The sequence below is a fragment of the Pelobates fuscus genome, chromosome 7, assembly GCF_036172605.1.
Source record: "Pelobates fuscus isolate aPelFus1 chromosome 7, aPelFus1.pri, whole genome shotgun sequence".
NCBI classification, from domain to species: Eukaryota; Metazoa; Chordata; class Amphibia; order Anura; family Pelobatidae; genus Pelobates; species Pelobates fuscus.
Window position 1 is genome coordinate 209,542,638 of NC_086323.1, and position 19,244 is coordinate 209,561,881.

General features: G+C 43.6%; 1 protein-coding gene across 3 annotated transcripts in view; it reads left to right on the forward strand.

Moving 5' to 3' along the window:
- The window catches only part of DDR2 (discoidin domain receptor tyrosine kinase 2), a 288,811-nt gene that overhangs the window by 175,371 nt on the left and 94,196 nt on the right, over positions 1–19,244 (forward strand). For all 3 annotated transcript variants that reach the window (XM_063427125.1, XM_063427126.1, XM_063427127.1), the window contains exons 6-7: positions 1,553–1,658; positions 16,217–16,400. In XM_063427125.1, the coding sequence (XP_063283195.1) occupies positions 1,553–1,658; positions 16,217–16,400 (290 nt within the window). The remainder of the gene's footprint in view (positions 1–1,552; positions 1,659–16,216; positions 16,401–19,244) is intronic.

Consider the following 19,244-nt stretch of genomic DNA (forward strand, 5'->3'; position numbering starts at 1 on the left):
GTACCTTATCTGTTATTGGTTACTGTGTTAATTATGTAGGTGTCTCCCTTGCATGGGCAGCATCACATAAAAGGAGAATGCATGCCATTAAAGTTCAGTTCTTCTTGATCCTTCAAAACTTAGCCTTGTCTCGTTCTTGGAAGGGGATTTACAGCATAACCACCTGGCTCTTTTAATAGCTCTGCCTGACTCTTCACTTGGATCTCGTGGATGGGAATAAGCAACTCCACTACTACACAGCAACTTGCCGGGAAAAAGGACGTCTCCAACGGCTGATACCCTCTCACTACCTGGGTAGCCGTTACAGCATTTATCAGATTTTTCTTTTTTTAAACTGTCTGCACTATTAGTTTTTATACATTGTGCCTTTAAATTATTATCAACACCAGAGAGGGAAATTAATAATATCTCTAATGTATCAATGTGTGTAAGACAATTTTATATTGATTTAAAGTGACACAACCACATTCAATTTGTACAATAAGCACTTTAAGTAGCACATTAAGAATTGTCTTTAGGCAATCTGTTTTTTAAAAAGATTTATTTTGATATACACTTTGTGTTCTAGCACTTTAATTGTGAATTTGCACAGATGTTATGTAGAAGCGCCTTCTGCATTGGGTAATTTGACCATTTTTTAAATATGTATATTAAGCCCTCCACCAACACAACATACAATCTGTATAACACTATTTATTATATTACCTATGGTAAAATGTGGACATTAGACAGACTAATTTAATGATTGATGGAGGAAAAGAAGATTGGGTGATATATATATTTTTTTTCATTACTACACTGTGATTTGTTTTAATGTTTTGTATTTGAAGTTATTTCGTTGTACTAAGACACAAAGGAGTAGGAGGAACACACGTGAGGTTTATTTTGTGATAACGTGTTGGGTTTTGGTGGTAAATTGCAATAGTTATTTAATTAAACGATAAATGTTTGATGTAGTGATTTATATTCGTAATCACAAACATCAGTGGAATTTATTGCACCCTTAAATTATACATTCTACTCTGCTTTGCTAAGTATAGCATTTTCCACCACAAATCGTAAAGTGGCTCTGTCATCCTCTGGGGTCTTATTTTGTGAAGACCTCTGATGGTTATATTACTGCTTGATGTCCGGTAGGCCCGTTCTGTCTTCAAGTCCTGCTTCGTCCTCCAGGAGCCTGCATCAGTACTATTGTGCATGTACGAGAGTATATACTAATGTACTATAGAGAGTAATGTGAAACCACGGGAACCTCCATAGATATTTTCTTGCGATTAAACTGAAGTAAAAAGTGAAAAACCTAAACAGAGGTCATTCCACCTTTTGCTAAGTTTTTTCAAGAAAGGAAAAAATACAGATGGCAAAGTAGTCCCTACTTGTCCTTATTACTTTAGGGAAAAAGGGCTAAAAAAGACAAGAGGAAGAATGGATAATTAGTGGGGAGGAGAAGAGGAACAGATTGAAGCAAGATGACATTATATTGATCATTCAAACCAGAAACCTTTCTAAAACAAAGTACTTTTATTAAATATAAAACAATGTCTTTCTTCAGATGGACTCGTATCCTACAATGCTCCATCAGGACAGCAGTTCATTCTACCTGAGGGTCAGACCATCTACTTGAATGACACAATATACGACGGGGCTGTTGGTTACAGGTGAGACAAGTTGATCACAGAGGTTTAGGATGTGATGATAAATAATATTTAAGATTTCGGAAGTGAAGAGAAAGCTCATTGCAATAGGAAAGAAACTCAGAACAACGTCTTATCTTTCATAGAACGTTGTGTACCCGAGTATGGTGGAAAAGATTGTAAAAAATATGGTATTTTATGAATAAATATCAATCTACACAAAATAAAGTCTTATACCTTAAGTCAGGGGTCCTCAAAGTACAGCGCGTCAGGCCGGATCTGGCCCACCAGAGTCGTGAACCCGGCCCAAGCATTTAGGGCCACCCGATGAACCCTAGAACTTCTAGGGCCCGGTCAGCGCTGCGGCCGTGCAATAGCGCGATCTGGCCCCTTTAAAAAAATTGCAGCCACAAGTAGTGCTGGGAGGAAATGACGGCCGGTTCCCTCCCAGCTCCCTACGCGCGAGAAGGAAAAGAGACAGGCCGCAAGGACGGGAGAGTCACGCCGACTCCCATCAGCCACAGCCACCCTCCTGCAAAAAAAGTAAGACAAATTAGCTATGTGTGTATGTATGTATGTATGTCAGTATATGTATGTATGTGTGTCAGTATGTGTATGTCTGTAAGTGTATGTATGTATCTGTATGAATGTCAGTATGTGTATGTCTGTATCTGTATGAATGTCAGTATGTGTATGTCTGTATATATGTATGCGTATGTATTTCAGTGTGTATGTATGTCAGTATGTATATGTCTGTCTATGTCTGTCAGTATGTATGTATGTCTGTCAGTATGTATGTATGTATGTATGTGTGTGTATGTATGTTAGTATGTGTCTGTATATGTCTCTGTGTCTGTTTCAGTATGTATAGGAATTCATTCAAATTTTTTCAAACTATAGTCTGGCCCCCAACAGTGTCTGAGGGACAGTGAACTGGCCCCTTGTTTAAAAAGTTTGAGGACCCCTGCCTTAAGTTGTTGTTCACAGCAGAACCAAATGGCGATGAATCCTGGTGCTGTAAAAAAAAAAAAATAAGGAAATAAATACTACACCAGTCAACAAGATCAATCTAAAAGACAAAAATATAAAACATAGTTCAAACGATATAAATAAATAGTAAGCCCCTATATAGGATAAAACTCACAGAAAGTAGAGCCGTCCCAGTCTCTATATAATGCGCAGGAGGTTGCCCTACCATGCTAAAACGGCATTCTGAATGGAGAGCAGCACAGGATTCAGATATGATGAAACAGCAATTTATTGGTTTTACAGTTAAAATAAAGGACAACTGGAGCAGTGTTAAACATACAAATAAATGTACAAGACAAACACCGCAAATAGAGTAAAAAAAAAAAGTAAGTCCCAAAAAGCAATAAATAACGGTATCAAACAGCAGACGCGTTTCAACTCCAGCTGGAGTCTTCTTCAGTGCTGAAGTGCCCTCTCCTTAGTTGCAATAAGTACCATTTAAAATCAGTTTTCGACTCAACACAGCTGTGATTCTATCCATTTCCGGCATGGCATGCCCACGTCGCCACGCCACGCCTAGCCTGTGATGTCACTTCCAGCCCCTCGATCACCAAAGTGAGGGCAAGTTGGAAAAAGTCCCATATCTAGTGTGGGCAAAAAAAGTATTTGCAAGGATGGACAATAGTCTAGGAATACAGCATTGTATGATAGAGGAAAACAACAATGTATTGAAACCAATCCATGCAATGTAAATACATAACATAAAAGAAAACATAAAAAGGATCATATAAATAAAAAAAAATGTCTAGCGGAGAGGTGGAAGACAGTCAAAAAATTCCAAAATAATGTGCATACATAGAAGGAACTTTATTATAATGTTGTGAAAAAGTCATCTGAAACACTGTGTTTGGTGTATCCCCTCCATATATTACCCATGTGTTCCACAACACAGGTTTTAAAAGTCCTTGTAGCCATTCCCACGTATTGTAACCCACAAGGGCACCAGAGGAGATACACCACATTAGATGTATGACAAGTTAGGATATCTTTGATATCAAATTTCTGTCCAGTTATATTAGATTTAAAAAAAAAAATGTTCTAGTGTCTTTCGCAAACCTAGATTTTTTACAATTCTGACACATTTTACAAGGGTAAAACAATTTTTTGATTAAAAGAAAAAGTGGTCTTCACCGGTGAGAGGGACCTGGGTAACCTGGCTGGTTATTCCCTTTATAAATAATAGGTCAGACCCATTTCCCCCAGTAACTGGATGACACACAGTTCCAGGGTACAACCTTTGACAATCTTTATTTGGGCACATACCTTTCAATGCACAGACTGAAGGGTTGAAAAGTATATTGTTAAACAGCCCCGGGTCCCATCTTGGATCCCTGCAAAAAGCGGGGCGATCGGATGTACAGAGCCCGAGATATCAGCCTTCAAAGCCTGGGGCTCGAGGCTCTATACATCCCCGAAAACTGTTCCATGGAGTTGCTTGGTTTAGTCCAAGCAACAGCCAATCGGCTGAAAAGGCGCCAACCGAAACTAGCCAATCAGCGTTCAGGAGAGGAAGGAGTTTTGCCGCCCAATCCAAGGAAAGGGTGCAAAACCAAATCGAGCCCATCAGAGTCTAGGGACGAGAGGGGCCTCGCCGCCCAACCAGATGAAAGGGCGCTCCTGCTTTGATTGATCGCCCGTGCCCCGCAGCGTCCAATCAGCACTTACTCATTCCAACCAACCAGGAGAATGGTGCAAACCCAGTTTAGTCAGCACAGAGGGGCCTCGCCGCCCAACCAGATGAAAGGGCGCTCCTGCTTTGATTGATCGCCCGTGCCCCGCAGCGTCCAATCAGCACTTACTCATTCCAACCAACCAGGAGAATGGTGCAAACCCAGTTTAGTCAGCACAGACTCCCATTGGTCAGCTCAGACTTCCATGCTGCCAACAGGACCCTGCAGCTGTGAGACCGACTCACAGCTCCAAAGATTCCCTGCTGGCATGCGTCTCTCTCCCCGGTGGATACCCCCACGCAGGAATCCACCGTAGAGAGCATTCTCCTGGGCTGCCACGAGCATAGCCTCGTAGCTGCCAGATAGGAAGGTAAAAGTGATTATAGCTCCCTTGGGGAGCGGTTTGGGCAGTCCCCGACATGGGGATCGAAGACAGTGCATACAGGCTGGGTCGGGAGACGAATGCTCCCCCTGGTGGGCGTTCGGTGATACGAACCGGCGGCCATCCAGGGGAAGCATACGCCACTTGTTCCCTTGCGGATTTGGTTTTCACACCTCGTTAGCGAGGTGTGAACATTTTAACTAAACATTTGAAATGGAGTATCGGGGTTGTCCGGCACACAGGGCTCCATGCACCGGAGCACCCTGTGTGGTTAAAAAGTACTTTGCATGATATAAGGTCAAAATTAAGTAAAGGGAGAGAATTACAAAGGGGGAACACACATTCCAGAAGGGCACATTCACACATAGGAAAGTGCAATTCATAGCTAGGCAGCGGTCCCGCCACAACCTGTCTAATAAAACGTCTAACAAAGTCATTTTTAATATTCCTAGCACCTCGACAGATTACATTGGGTTTGTCTCCAATAACATTAATAAGATCATGATCTGTTAAAACATGCCAGAACTTATTTAAAATAGGTTTACTATGTCTGGATCCACTATTATAATCTAAAACAATGGGGATACTTCTTGAGCTAAAATCATTCTTAATCTTTTTATCTTTTTTGCATTTATACTCTAGTGCGCTAACCTTGTAACTGTCTGTCTAAAAATGCAGGATAATAGGTTTTAGCTAAAATCTGATCTTTTAACTAATTAGCCTGTAAAATAATTCATCCTTATTAATGCAATTTTTTTAAACTCGTAAAAGTTGACCTTGTCAATGTCATTTATTTATTAAGTGTTGTGGGATACACTTACACTACCCCAGTTACTTTTATTTGGAGTTGGTAGCACCTATACAACTTTCTATCTTTGTATTTTGAATCTTGGTGCTGGAATGTTATTAGGCCTCCATAAGTGGTTTCCCCCGTATCTGCCATTATCTTCTCCAAACTCCCCGTGGAATACGCCACGTACCATAATCACTACAACTCCACAACTTACCTGCCTCCCATTGGGTGTCTGTGGCCACATACCATGCTTCCAGTCTACACCTTGAGTAGGATCTGGTTGTCAGTACTGAGCTAAGAAGGACAATGTGGGACCACACTCTTTAGCAGAGAGTCTCAACTGAACACTATCAGCCAATGATCTTAAAACGATTAGTGACAGGCAGTGCTCTGTGTTAGAAATGCCCCCTCCCCTTGTCACCCCTGGCTTTATAAAGATTAATTAGATATTTGAGTAAATGCCCATGCTTAATCAGCCCTCAGGCAGTGTAACAGACCGTTTCACTTACAAGAGGATAAAACCCAGTTTAGGCGATATCCCCCTTTTCCATAGACCAGCAGCTACTGCAAGCACCAATCTCCCGGACTGCAAACTGTACAAATCTTCCAACTCCCGAACTGGAAACACACGAACCCTGGAATAGCTGAACAGGAAAAGCAGATAATCCGCTTACACTCCTGGCAGTCAGCATACAATCCAATTCCCCCAAAAACGAGACGACACATCGGTTTGAGGGTCAAGCAGAATCTGAGGTCTGGAACACCCAGCCTGCTTTTTATTACAGTTGTGCACATACAGGACACACCCAGGGGGAGGCATAAAACAACCAATCAAGCAACAGTACAACCCACACATCCCCTCCCCTCAGATAAGCAATTCACATAATTATTACATACAGTAAAAATACAGTTTCCACACATACTCTGTAACTTTAAAACCATACATCGCATTCTCATAAAAATACATATCCACAATCAATCCATTCAGGGGAACAACATATTAAAAAAATGGCATGAATCAGACCAGGGGTTCAAAAGTTAGTAAAAGTATCTTTTGTTCCCCCTGGCTGGCAGTATTTTAATCTGCTCAAACAGGAAAAGTAAAACATCCCCACAATGCATCCTGGTTTCCTCCCTTCTGCCCTGGAGAAAATTGGAGAAGTAATCCAATTATCTCCCAGGTCAAAGACAAAACTCCATTACACATGTGGGGACCTAAATACAGGATTATGTTTTAAAATATATAAAGTTACTTTCTATACCTTAAACACAGACATGTAACATATCCCCAGATAGCTCAGGTCTGCGTGCACATTATTAGGTGAATGGCACGCAGACCACACAAATACAGTTTAATTGCCATGGAGCCAAAGTCTTTCCCATAGTCTTTCATTATATGAATAGGCTCCACGGCATAGCTATCTGGGGGTATCACTGCTCACACAGGGCAAGTACCGAATGGCCCCACTGTGTTTAAAGGGCCAGAATGAGTGACATGCACTCTGTTAGGGCCGAATACGTTTTGTAAAAGGGCCCAATCTCCCAGGGCCATAGTCCAAAGGCAAGAGGCGGGCAAGCAGCCCCCTCCAAGCACACGTGGTGAGGTCGGTTTCGCCACAGGCAGTCAATGGGGCAATTAAGAAAGATAAAAATATACTATTTTACACTTACATTTGACAGCATTAAAGAGACACTAATTGTTTCCCATATTTATTTATTTTTGGCTTACCAACCTCCCCTCCAGAAAAATAATCTTAGTGTGTCTAAACTACTGCAAATGTTTTATCGCAATAAAAACTGATGGTGCGCAGTTCCAAGTGCCCCTATGGTCAAGCCCCCTTTGGCTTCAGCTAATCTGCAAGATGCCAATTTGCTGCTTAGACAGATGTTCCTTCTGCCAGGTTTGGTGGCCTATTCCCTCACAATCCACTCGAGACCACTCCTCGACGTGGTAGTTTGCATTAGCTATACTAGCATTAGTTGTTACCCAACTGTTTTAATATAAACATTTTAAAAATAAGCAACTGCAATCATACAGGGTTTCAACTAAAATATACTTGAGAAGAAATAGAAAATTTACAATTTAATTTAAATATTAAAGTAAGAAATGAGCCAACTCCAAACTGTTGACATGGGGAGTTTGTTCATTTAACTTTGGTGTATGTGTAAGCATGGATGAATTAAATTTGGTGTTTGTGTAAGGATTGGTGTAATTACCTTGGTGTATGTCTAAGGATGGGTGGATTCGCCATGGTGTATGTCTAAGGATGGGTGGATTCCCCTTGGTGTGTGTGCAAAGACGGGGGGGATTAACTTTGGTGTATGTGTAAGGATGGGTGTATTCCCCTTGGTGTATGTGTAAGGATGGATGAATAAACTTTTGTGTATGTGTAAGGATGGGTGGATTCCATTTGGTATATGTGTAAGGATGGATGAATTAACTTTTGTGTATGTGTAAGGATGGTTGGATTCCCTTTGGTGTATGTGTAAGGAGGGGTGTATTCCCCTTGGCGTATATCTAAGGATGGATGAATTCACCTTGGTGTATGTGTAATTCTTACACACAGCATGCCAATCATCTCAAACTCGCAGCCCGTGGACCGCATGCAGCCCACAATCAATATCTTTGCAGCCCAGCGAGCAGCGAGTTGAACATGTTAAGGCAGAGTTGGCACCTGCTCTCTCCACATTGCAGGTGTTTACTCAGCTTAAATTTACCTGGCTGGGGAGAGAGGTCGCTGGCAGCAGCAAGGGAGCTCAGTCTGTTCTTCCTGCTCCTCACTGCTTCCTCACACACGCCTTTTATAGTGATGCCTGGTGCCGGAATATGACGTAATTCCGTCCCGGCATCACTAAACTGTGCACATGAGGGATGTCAGGATCGGGTCAGGGATCCAACACGCAAAGTACAAACAGGTACAGGGTACGTATACCGGACCTTAGAATGGCCGGACTAACGTACAGAGAGTATAGAGAATGGTCAGAGACAAGCCGAGGTCGAGGGAACGAGAGGACAGGTAAGCGAGTAACAAGCCGGGTCAAGGATAACAGAGGTAAACAGAGTAAGACAAACAAGCCGGGTCGAAACCAAAAGGATAACTGAAAAACACCAGAGCACTGTGTGACTAGACAGGCTAGAACCACGACAGGGCAATGAGCAACAGGGCGAAGTATGTTTAAATACCCTGGCTAGAGAGGATAGACACGCCTCTGACGAGTCCTGATTGGTCTCCAACGGATTGAGTGACAGGTCGTTCCGGATTGGCGTCATGACGTCGGTCTCCGGGCACCATGCTACATAAGGAAGTAAGTCCCTCGCGGCCGGCGTTTATGTGAACGGGTCGACCGCGAGGAACAGGAGAAACATGGCATCCGGACGGATAAACGTCTAAGTCTCTACCTCTCTCGGAGGTAGAGACCTCAGGTACCCTGACAGTACCCCCCTCTCAGATACGCCCACCGGGCGGAAGGAACCGGGACGAGATGGGAAGCGGGAGTGATACGCCCTGCGGAGACGAGGAGCATGGACATCCTCTTGAGGTACCCAACTCCTCTCTTCAGGACCATAACCCTTCCAATCGACCAGATATTGAACCTTCCCCCGTGAGATTCGAGAATCAATAATAGAGTTAACCTCATACTCCTCCTGACCCTCCACCTGAACAGAGCGAGGAGGGGCTGTTGTGGAGGAAAATCTGTTGCATATAAGTGGTTTCAGCAATGAAACATGAAACGAGTTAGGGATGCGTAAGGTAGTAGGAAGAGCTAGACGGTACGCAACTGGATTGATTCGAGTCAGTACCCTGTAAGGACCAATATAACGGGGAGCGAACTTCATGGAGGGCACTTTTAAACGGATGTTCCTTGTGCTCAGCCATACCCTATCACCTGGAACAAAGACCGGAGCCGCCCTTATACGTTTATCAGCGTGTTTCTTAACCAGCATAGAGTTGTGCATAAGGATTTGTCGAGTTTGGTCCCACAACTTCCTCAAATTGGCCACATGAACATCAACCGACGGCACCCCCTGGGAAGGAGAAGCCAAAGGAAGAATAGACGGATGAAAGCCATAATTCATGAAGAAGGGGCTTGAATGAGTAGAATCGCAGACGAGATTGTTGTGTGCAAACTCCGCCCAAGGAATCAAACCGACCCAATCGTCCTGGTGTTCGGAAACAAAACATCGTAAATATTGTTCAATTTTCTGGTTGGTACGTTCAGCAGCTCCGTTAGACTGAGGATGATAGGCAGAAGAAAAGTTCAACTTGATACCTAGTTGTGAACAGAAGGCCCTCCAAAATCGGGAAATAAATTGAGAACCTCTGTCATATACAATTTGGGAGGGTATCCCATGTAGACGAAAAATCTCCCTAGCGAATATCTCTGCCAATTCGGGAGAAGACGGTAGTTTAGGCAGAGGAATGAAGTGAGCCATCTTAGTGAATCTGTCAACCACGGTGAGAATAACAGTCTGTTTTTTAGAGATAGGTAGATCGACAATAAAGTCCATGGCCAAACCATGGTTTCTCTGGAACCTCTAAGGAATCCACAAGGGAGTGTATGGGGTTGTTTGGTTTTAGTACAAACCTCACAAGCAGCGATGAAATCTTTAGTATCTTTACGTAAAGCAGGCCACCAGAAGTCTTTGGAGATCAAAGCAAATGTTTTGCGAATACCAGGATGTCCCGCCATCTTGCTGTTATGGAGACACTGCAACAGTTCCAGTTGAAGAGCAGGAGGAACGAAATGTCGACCCGCAGGAGTCTGTTTAGGTGCTAGATGTTGCAGCTTAATGATCTTGGCCAGTAACGGGGAGTGAATCCTGAGATTCGTATTAGCAACAATATTGCATTTCGGAACTATAGAAGAAAGGACCGGTTCCGGTATAGTAGAAGGTTCATATTGGCGAGATAAAGCATCGGCTTTAGAGTTCTTAGAACAAGGTCTGTAAGTCAGCACATAATTGAAGTGAGTCAGGAATAAGGACCAACGCGCTTGCCTAGAAGACAGACGCTTGGCCTCCCCAATATAGGACAAGTTTTTGTGGTCCGTCAAAATAGTAATAGGGTGTAAGGTCCCCTCCAATAAATGTCTCCACTCCTTTAAGGCTTTAATGACCGCTAACAGTTCCCTGTCTCCGATGTCATATCTGCTCTCAGGCCCAGAAAGTTTCTTGGAAAAAAAAACACACGGGTGTAGTGGTTTATCCACCCCTAACCTTTGTGACAGAACCGCACCTACTCCTGTCTCAGAGGCATCGACCTCGAGTAGAAACGGCAAAGTCGTATCAGGATGGACTAAAATTGGAGCAGAGGCAAAAAGTTCTTTGAGATTCTTGAAAGCAACGAGAGCTTCAGTAGACCACGTCTTAGTATCCGCCCCCTGTTTGGTCATATTGGTAATGGGCGCAATAATAGACGAGTAACCCTTAATGAAGCGCCTATAATAATTGGAGAACCCAATAAACCTCTGAATAGCCTTGAGTCCCTTAGGTAATGGCCAATCTAGAATAGACTGGAGTTTGTCAGGATCCATCTTAAAGCCTTCCCCAGAAATCACGTATCCCAGAAAGTCTATCTGGGTCTGGTCAAAACTGCATTTCTCCAACTTACAGTATAAACCGTGTTGCAGAAGTTTGTGTAACACCTTTCTGACTTGTCTATGGTGAGTCTCAATCTCTCTAGAGTGTATGAGTATGTCATCCAGGTAGACAATAACACAATCATGTTGGAATTCCCTAAGAACTTCGTTAATCAAATCTTGAAAAACTGCAGGTGCGTTGCAAAGACCAAAGGGCATGACCGTGTACTCATAATGACCATAGCGGGTATTAAACGCTGTCTTCCACTCGTGACCTTGCTGAATTCTCACCAAGTTATATGCCCCTCTGATATCCAACTTGGTGAAAATTTTAGAATCCTTTAGCCGGTCAAAGAGCTTGGTAATCAGGGGAATAGGATAGGCATTTCTGATGGTTATTTTATTCAAACCTCGGTAATCGATGCAAGGTCTGAGTGAACCATCCTTCTTTTTAACAAAAAAAAATCCAGCCCCGGCAGGAGAGGAAGATCTCCTAATGAATCCCTTGTCTAAATTCTCCTGAATATACTCCTCTAAAACAGCATTCTCTTTAGTGGATAGAGGGTATACATGACCCCTGGGCGGCATGGTACCAGGTAATAGATTAATTTAACAATCAAATGTCCTGTGTGGGGGTAGCGTATCAGCGTTCTTTTTGTCGAACACTGCTTTTAAATCCAGGTATAGAGGAGGTATCTGTATCCCCTTAGACTGGGTAGAACTGTCTGGTGTGTTAATTACAGCCAATGGAGATACCCTGCGTAAACACCTCTCCTGACAACCCTGACCCCATGAGAGTATCTCCCCTAACTCCCAATCGATAATAGGATTATGTCTCCTTAACCATGGGTACCCCAGAACTATGGGAACAGAGGGAGACGAAATGAGCATAAGTGATAAGTTCTCCTCGTGTAAGATACCAACAGTCAAGTTAATAGGTATAGTCTCACGCGAGATAACAGGCTCGAGTAGCGGTCTACCATCTATGGCCTCAACGGCCAAAGGTATCTTTCTTAACTGGGATGGGATAGTGTGTTTAGTAGCAAAGGCTTGGTCGATAAAATTCTCAGCAGCACCGGAATCTATCAAGGCCATGGTCTTTAGCACTCCCTTCTCCCACGTTAAAGAAACTGGTAACAGCAACCTGTGATTTTTATAATCATGAGTAGAGGACAAAATAGAAACACCCAAGGCCTGTCCTCTAGAGAAACTTAGGTGCGGGCGTTTCCCGAGCGAATAGGACAATTCAGGCGCAAGTGACCTCTGACTCCACAATACATACATAATCCCTCCCTTCTCCTGTACTGTCTCTCCTCCTCTGAAAGGCGAGTATTGCCTATCTGCATAGGTTCAGGAAACAGTGAGGTATTGGAATCAGGACTTTGAAATGCGGGTGCTAACTTAAAGGTAGGTCTAAGATTCCTCTCTCGAGTGTTCTGTCTCTCTCTTAAACGCTCATCAATGCGAGAAATGAACGAAATTAAGTCCTCTAAATTCTCAGGCAGCTCCCTAGTAGCAACTTCGTCAAGGATAACATCTGATAACCCGTTCAAAAATACATCTATATAAGCCTGCTCATTCCACTTGACTTCTGCCGCCAGAGACCTGAACTCTAGTGCATAATCCACAAGTGTTCGGTTCTCCTGTCTCAGGCGCAACAGTAATCTGGCTGCATTGACCTTCCTACCAGGCGGGTCAAAAGTTCTTCTAAAGGCAGCTACAAAGGCATTATAATTATATACCAACGGGTTATCGTTCTCCCATAATGGGTTGGCCCATCTCAGAGCTTCCTCAATGAGTAAGGTGATAATAAATCCAACCTTTGCCCTATCGGTAGGATAGGAGCGAGGTTGCAATTCAAAATGAATACTGATCTGGTTTAAAAAACCACGACACTTCTCCGGTGAACCACCATAACGTACTGGTGGGGTAATACAGGAAGAGGCACCTACAGTGGCTACCTCTAGGCCTGAATTTACAGAGGAAATTGGAGTAGTACGCGTCTCCTCTGGTGGGTTATTAGCACGAGATAATAACGCCTGTAGTGCTAAGGCCATTTGGTCCATTCTGTGTTCCATGGCATCAAACCTGGAATCAGAGGGGCAAACCTGACTGTTTGTACCTGCAGGATCCATTGGCCCTGTCGTAATGTCAGGATCGGGTCAGGGATCCAACACGCAAAGTACAAACAGGTACAGGGTACGTATACCGGACCTTAGAATGGCCGGACTAACATACAGAGAGTATAGAGAATGGTCAGAGACAAGCCGAGGTCGAGGGAACGAGAGGACAGGTAAGCGAGTAACAAGCCGGGTCAAGGATAACAGAGGTAAACAGAGTAAGACAAACAAGCCGGGTCAAGGATAACAGAGGTAAACAGAGTAAGACAAACAAGCCGGGTCGAAACCAAAAGGATAACTGAAAAACACCAGAGCACTGTGTGACTAGACAGGCTAGAACCACGACAGGGCAATGAGCAACAGGGCGAAGTATGTTTAAATACCCTGGCTAGAGAGGATAGACACGCCTCCGACGAGTCCTGATTGGTCTCCAACGGATTGAGTGACAGGTCGTTCCGGATTGGCGTCATGACGTCGGTCTCCGGGCACCATGCTACATAAGGAAGTAAGTCCCTCGCGGCCGGCGTTTATGTGAACGGGTCGACCGCGAGGAACAGGAGAAACATGGCGTCCGGACGGATAAACGTCTAAGTCTCTACCTCTCTCGGAGGTAGAGACCTCAGGTACCCTGACAAGGGAGCACTGAGGAGCAGTAAGGGAGATCCCCACTGAATCCCCAGGATAGGCCCCACACCAGCTCCATAGATAGGGAGCAATAAATCAAATGATTTGTGAGTGTGTGCAAGAATGTGTAAATGTGTGTGCCTGTCAGTGTGTGTGTTGTCTGTCAGTGTGTGTCTGTCAGTGAATGTGTGTGTATGTGTGTGTGTCAGTGAGTGTGTGTGTGTGTGTGTGTGTGTGTATTCGTCAGTGTGTGTGTATCTGTGTGTCTGTCAGTGTGTGTATGTGTGAATATCTGTCAGTGTGTGTGTATGTGTCTGTCAGTTTGTATGTGTAGCGAAGAGCTGATTTCCCACAGCTTAACTCCACCAATATATCAAGAGGATGCAGGAACAAGTAATAAATCCCAGAGAATATCCAGCACAGTCAGCAATAAAATCCAATAGTATCCCATCACCTTTCCCAATCACTGGACGACACACAGTATCAGGAGTAGAACTGAAGTTTAATGGCAACATTCCTGCTTTTATGAGATTCTCCCATGCAAGGGAGGGATTCACATTAATTATACATTACACCAATCATATAGACGTTACCTCCCACACATCTCCTCCCCTTAGCTTCACAGTTAATACAATTATAATGCACATACTTTTCCCCACTTTTTAGATGTACCCCAAATATGTGTGATATACCTTTAAATATGGTACCCCCTGGTAGCCCTGATCTGGGTGGGAAACATATCCAAAAATCACCCAGATCAGACCAGGGGTTCGGGAGTTATAGGAAGGTAAAGTTTTGACCGACCACATGGGTAAAGAAGCCGAAAATAGTTCCATGAGATCTGGCCCTGCGGTCGGTCTCCATTCGTGCCCCAAAAGTCCTGAAAGGCTATACCACACATAATGGAGTCGGTAACCGGATGAATCCCGTAGTTTGTGGGATTCATCCTACCGAATGACGGGCCGTTCGTGGGTTTCTTTCGTTGTTTTCTGCCGTCCTGGAGGTCTTAGTGGTGTTCGGCTAGTCGAGTTTCCGTTTTGAGTTCCAGACACTCGACGACCAAACACCGCAGTTTGTGGGTTTAAGATGGCCGCCGCCACGTGTTCGGCTGCCGAAATGGCGGCCACCCACGGAATGTAGCAGCGTGTTTGTATGTGAAAGGGAATATGAGAAGTGATCAGGGAGGTAAATTACATGAATACTGTACATCAGGGTGGTCCGGTTGTTCGGTACTTTGTTCGTATACCGAACAAAGTATGGCGATAGATGGTGCAATGTAATTCTGTGTACTCCATGCATATGAAAAACCTCTGCAGTGCCAACAATAAAACAAGAGATGGGACAGCCAAAAAGGGGTTCTGCTACAGTATGTGTCTGCCAGTGAGTGTGTGTGTGTCTGTCAGTGTGTCTATGTGTGTGTGTCTGTCAGTGCGTGTGTGTCTGTCATTAAGTGTGTATTGGTCAGTGTTGTAATGGCCTCGGCTGAACAGTGGAGGGCCTGATGGTGCACAGAGGCACGCAACACCACGTCACATTAAAAAATAACAACAACATGCTCCACCTTCACAGGGTTTCAAGGAGTAGCTGGGGAAACCACTTTGGCACAGGGTGCGGACGGTGCCATTAGGGTATACCAAAGGCTGGGCTCTGGAGTCACATACTGGCAGCGGCAATATTGGCTAATATTGTTCTTTGTTTTTGTTTTTTAAACAGGGGCCTGGGTTTATTAGAGGTAGGATTTAGTAGAGGGGGGGGGGGCTGAGATTTAGGATAGAGGGGGGGACTGGGATTTAGTATAGGGGGGACTGGGATTTAGTATAGAGGGTGGGGATGGGATTTAGTATAAAGCGAGGAACTCAGGATTAGTAGAGGGGGCTGTGGTTTAGTAGACGGTTCTGGGGTTTAGTAGAGGTGGGTGCTGGGGTTTAGAAGAGGGGGATGCTATATTTTTTTATACTGCACTTTTCAAAATAAACTGCACTTTTCAAATAAGTTTCTATGAAAATGTAAGTGTTTGTTTTGCTTTTTGCAGCCCACATAAACTTAAACCTTGTTTATTTGGCCCGTGCTAGCCTTTGAGTTTGACATGCTTGGTGTAAGGATTGGTGAATTCACCTTGGTGTATATCTAAGGATTGTCGGATTTCCCTTGGTGTATGTGTAAGGATTGGCGGATTCCCCCTGGGGTATGTGTAAGGATGGGGGGTTCACCTTGGTGTACGTCTAAAGATGGGTGGATTTACCTTGGTGTAGGTCTTAGTTTGGTCAACATTTTTTCCTTATCTAAATAAATGTATATTTGATTATACAAGTATTTACATATCAGTATTAATATATTAAATATCCACTGTTAAGTATCACATTGTGTGATTTCTATTTATGTAGCATGACAGAAGGCCTCGGGCAGCTAACAGATGGTGTCTCCGGACTCGATGACTTCAGTTTGACCCATGAGTACCATATGTGGCCTGGATATGATTATGTTGGTTGGAGTAATGAAAGCTTCACAAATGGTTATGTGGAGATCATGTTTGAATTCGATCGGATAAGAAATTTCACCACCATGAAGGTTTGTTAAAAGCAGAAACCCGTTAGTCTAGTTATAGTAAGTTCCTTGCTCTAGAGTTACAATATTTCACCTAAATCCATAGAAAAATAGTAAGCCACTAACTCCATAACTGAAAGTGAATCAGATACACGTATACGTACATATATATATATTGTAACGGATGACCTGGCACCCCGACTGGGTACCCCTGTTGATGGATGCTCCTAGTGCTTCCCGAGGGTTCCAAGCACTCCACTTGACACCATAAGCACTGCAGACCCCACAAACCGCCACAGCTTGGTTGGGGTCTCGCCGTCTCCTACCCACCCTGACCTACAACAAGGCTCCAGGCTCCAGTGGGTGAACCTCTCTTCCTTCAGAGAGCAAAGCAGGAACAAGCTCTTAAAAGAACTGAGTGATTATATACAGAGTATAGCAATCACCCAGTGTAGATGCAGCCTTTTCCCCCACACATGAGACGAGGCTCTTTGTTGAGGGTAAAACAGGAACTCAGCAGTCTGAGGGTTTATTGTCTCTTATATACAGGTTTTCCCACAAGGTTACCACCTACGTGGACCTTGTGGAACACAGGATACAAAGTTACAAAACCAATCAGGACCGACTTGTACAGTTAAACACTCCCAGCTAATGTACACAAACCCTCCCTTCTGCCTGTGATATAATTAACACACACAATGGGCTAACTTAATTACTCACAGGCAGAAAACACACATTGTTCCCAAAACACAGAAAACACCCCAAAACACCACACATCCCCATATATACTTCCCTGGATAGCCCTGATCTGGGTGAACAACATATCCAAAAATCACTCAGATAAGAGCAGGGGTTTACGAATTCCATGGAATTCACATTTGACCGACTGCAAGCATGGCTTTCCTGCCCAAAACATTTCCACAGATTTAGGCTGTGCAGCCGGTCTATCTTCTCCTCTATCCTGGAGATAATTGGCTTAAGTGGGTGTGGTAACTTATTATCTCCAGGTACAGGGAGTATCTCTAAGTCAAAACTGTTACAAAAACCACATAAACATACATAACTCAAATAATACAATGTTTAACCTATATGTCCAACATATCCCCAGATAGCTTGGATCTGAGTGCTCAATATGTCCGAAAAGCGCTCAGATCTCACAAATACAGTTGGATCGCCATTTTCTTAAACAATAGCAAGGGCTGATGAGATATTGAGGAGGGACAAAGCAGCCAGATTTAACTGGTCTGGCAGTGTCCCTGGGACAACGTCCTGCTGGAGAACAATAGGACAGGAAAAAGGGGGAGGGGAAGAGGCACATTTTCCCATGGAATAAAAGGGCAGAAAAAGTGTGTTACACCCCAGGGGCAAAAGGCTGGCAAACAGGCCTCTCCAAAACCCAGTGGCGAGGTTATTTGCGCTATATATATATATATATATATATATATATATATAAAAGTGAAAAGCCCTTGCACTCCAGCCAAGAAATAATGGTACCTTGTGCTCTGGTAGCTAAGCAATATATACAGAGGGAATACCGGCACTCCAAGGATTTTCAAGTTATTTTCTTCTTTATTCAAAATGACATCCAGCTCTGCATGAGGACATCCAGCATCAGCTATTTCCCCAAAATAAAGCGTTGATTAATTATTTCCTATATGGAGGGCCTAATGCACCCTCAGTGCTAGCCATGCATACGAATTAGGTCCCTTTAGACACCGAGACCACTTTATCTCATTGTAGTGGACTGGGTGCAGTGCCCCGTCTCCTTAACTCTGCAATTATAGTTTTATAATTCACACTTCGCACATATACATATCCCTTAACCCCTTCAAAATTGTCCAGCTTATAAATGAAAACAAAACCTAGAATGTGTGCCATGTGTCTATTCTATTGTAATTAAAGTATTCTCTGTAATGCACCCGTACACATTATATATTGTTTAATATTTTTAAATGAAAAAAGAAGGCTTTCTGTTAATATCTATCTATCTATCTATCTATCTATCTGTATATATATATGTATGTAACGGCACCCCCAGGCATAAAAGGGTTAAACCACCATTTAGTAGATCTTCCCCTTTCCAGAGACACAGGCACAGCTACTGTAGACACCAATCCACCGAACTGGAAAAGCATATGAATGCCGTAAACAGGAAAACCGGAACCATATGAATGCTGTAAACAGCCGAATAGGAAAAACCATACGAATAGGTTTACACTCCTAGCAGTCAAACTGGAACAGCATACAATAAATCCCCACAAGGCTCCCTTTTGTGGGTCAAGCAGGAACAGACAGAGCTGTGGGTTTATTGTTCTTATATACACATTAGTACCACCCACAGGGTTTTGGAAAACAACCAATACACTTTTTTCTTTTTAAAGGCACGCTATTGTGACACCAGATATGAGTGGCAAAGTACACTGGCAGAGGTTGGCAGAGTACACGCTGAAGGCCTGACACCCGCTTGAAGGACACTGACTGCTATTAGCTTACAGTGAAAAACTTTTTTCTTTTTAAAGGCACGCTATTGTGACACCAGATATGAGTGGCAAAGTGGACTGGCAGAAGTTGGCAGAGTACACGCAGAAGGCCTGACACCCAGACGCTTGCAGACAACTAACTGCTATTCAATCTATTACAGTGAAAAAAAAATTGTTTTTAAATGCAAGCTATTGTGACACCAGATATGAGTGGTGGCACTGGGCAAGTGGGCACAGTGTCCACTGTGAGCCTGACACAGAAGCTGGCAGGCAGGCAACTGCAATTACATTACACAGAAAAAAAAAGCAGCCTGATGTTCTAGCCCTGAAAAGGGCTTTTTGGGGTGCTGTCCTTACAGCAGAGATCAGATGAGTCCTTCAGGATTGT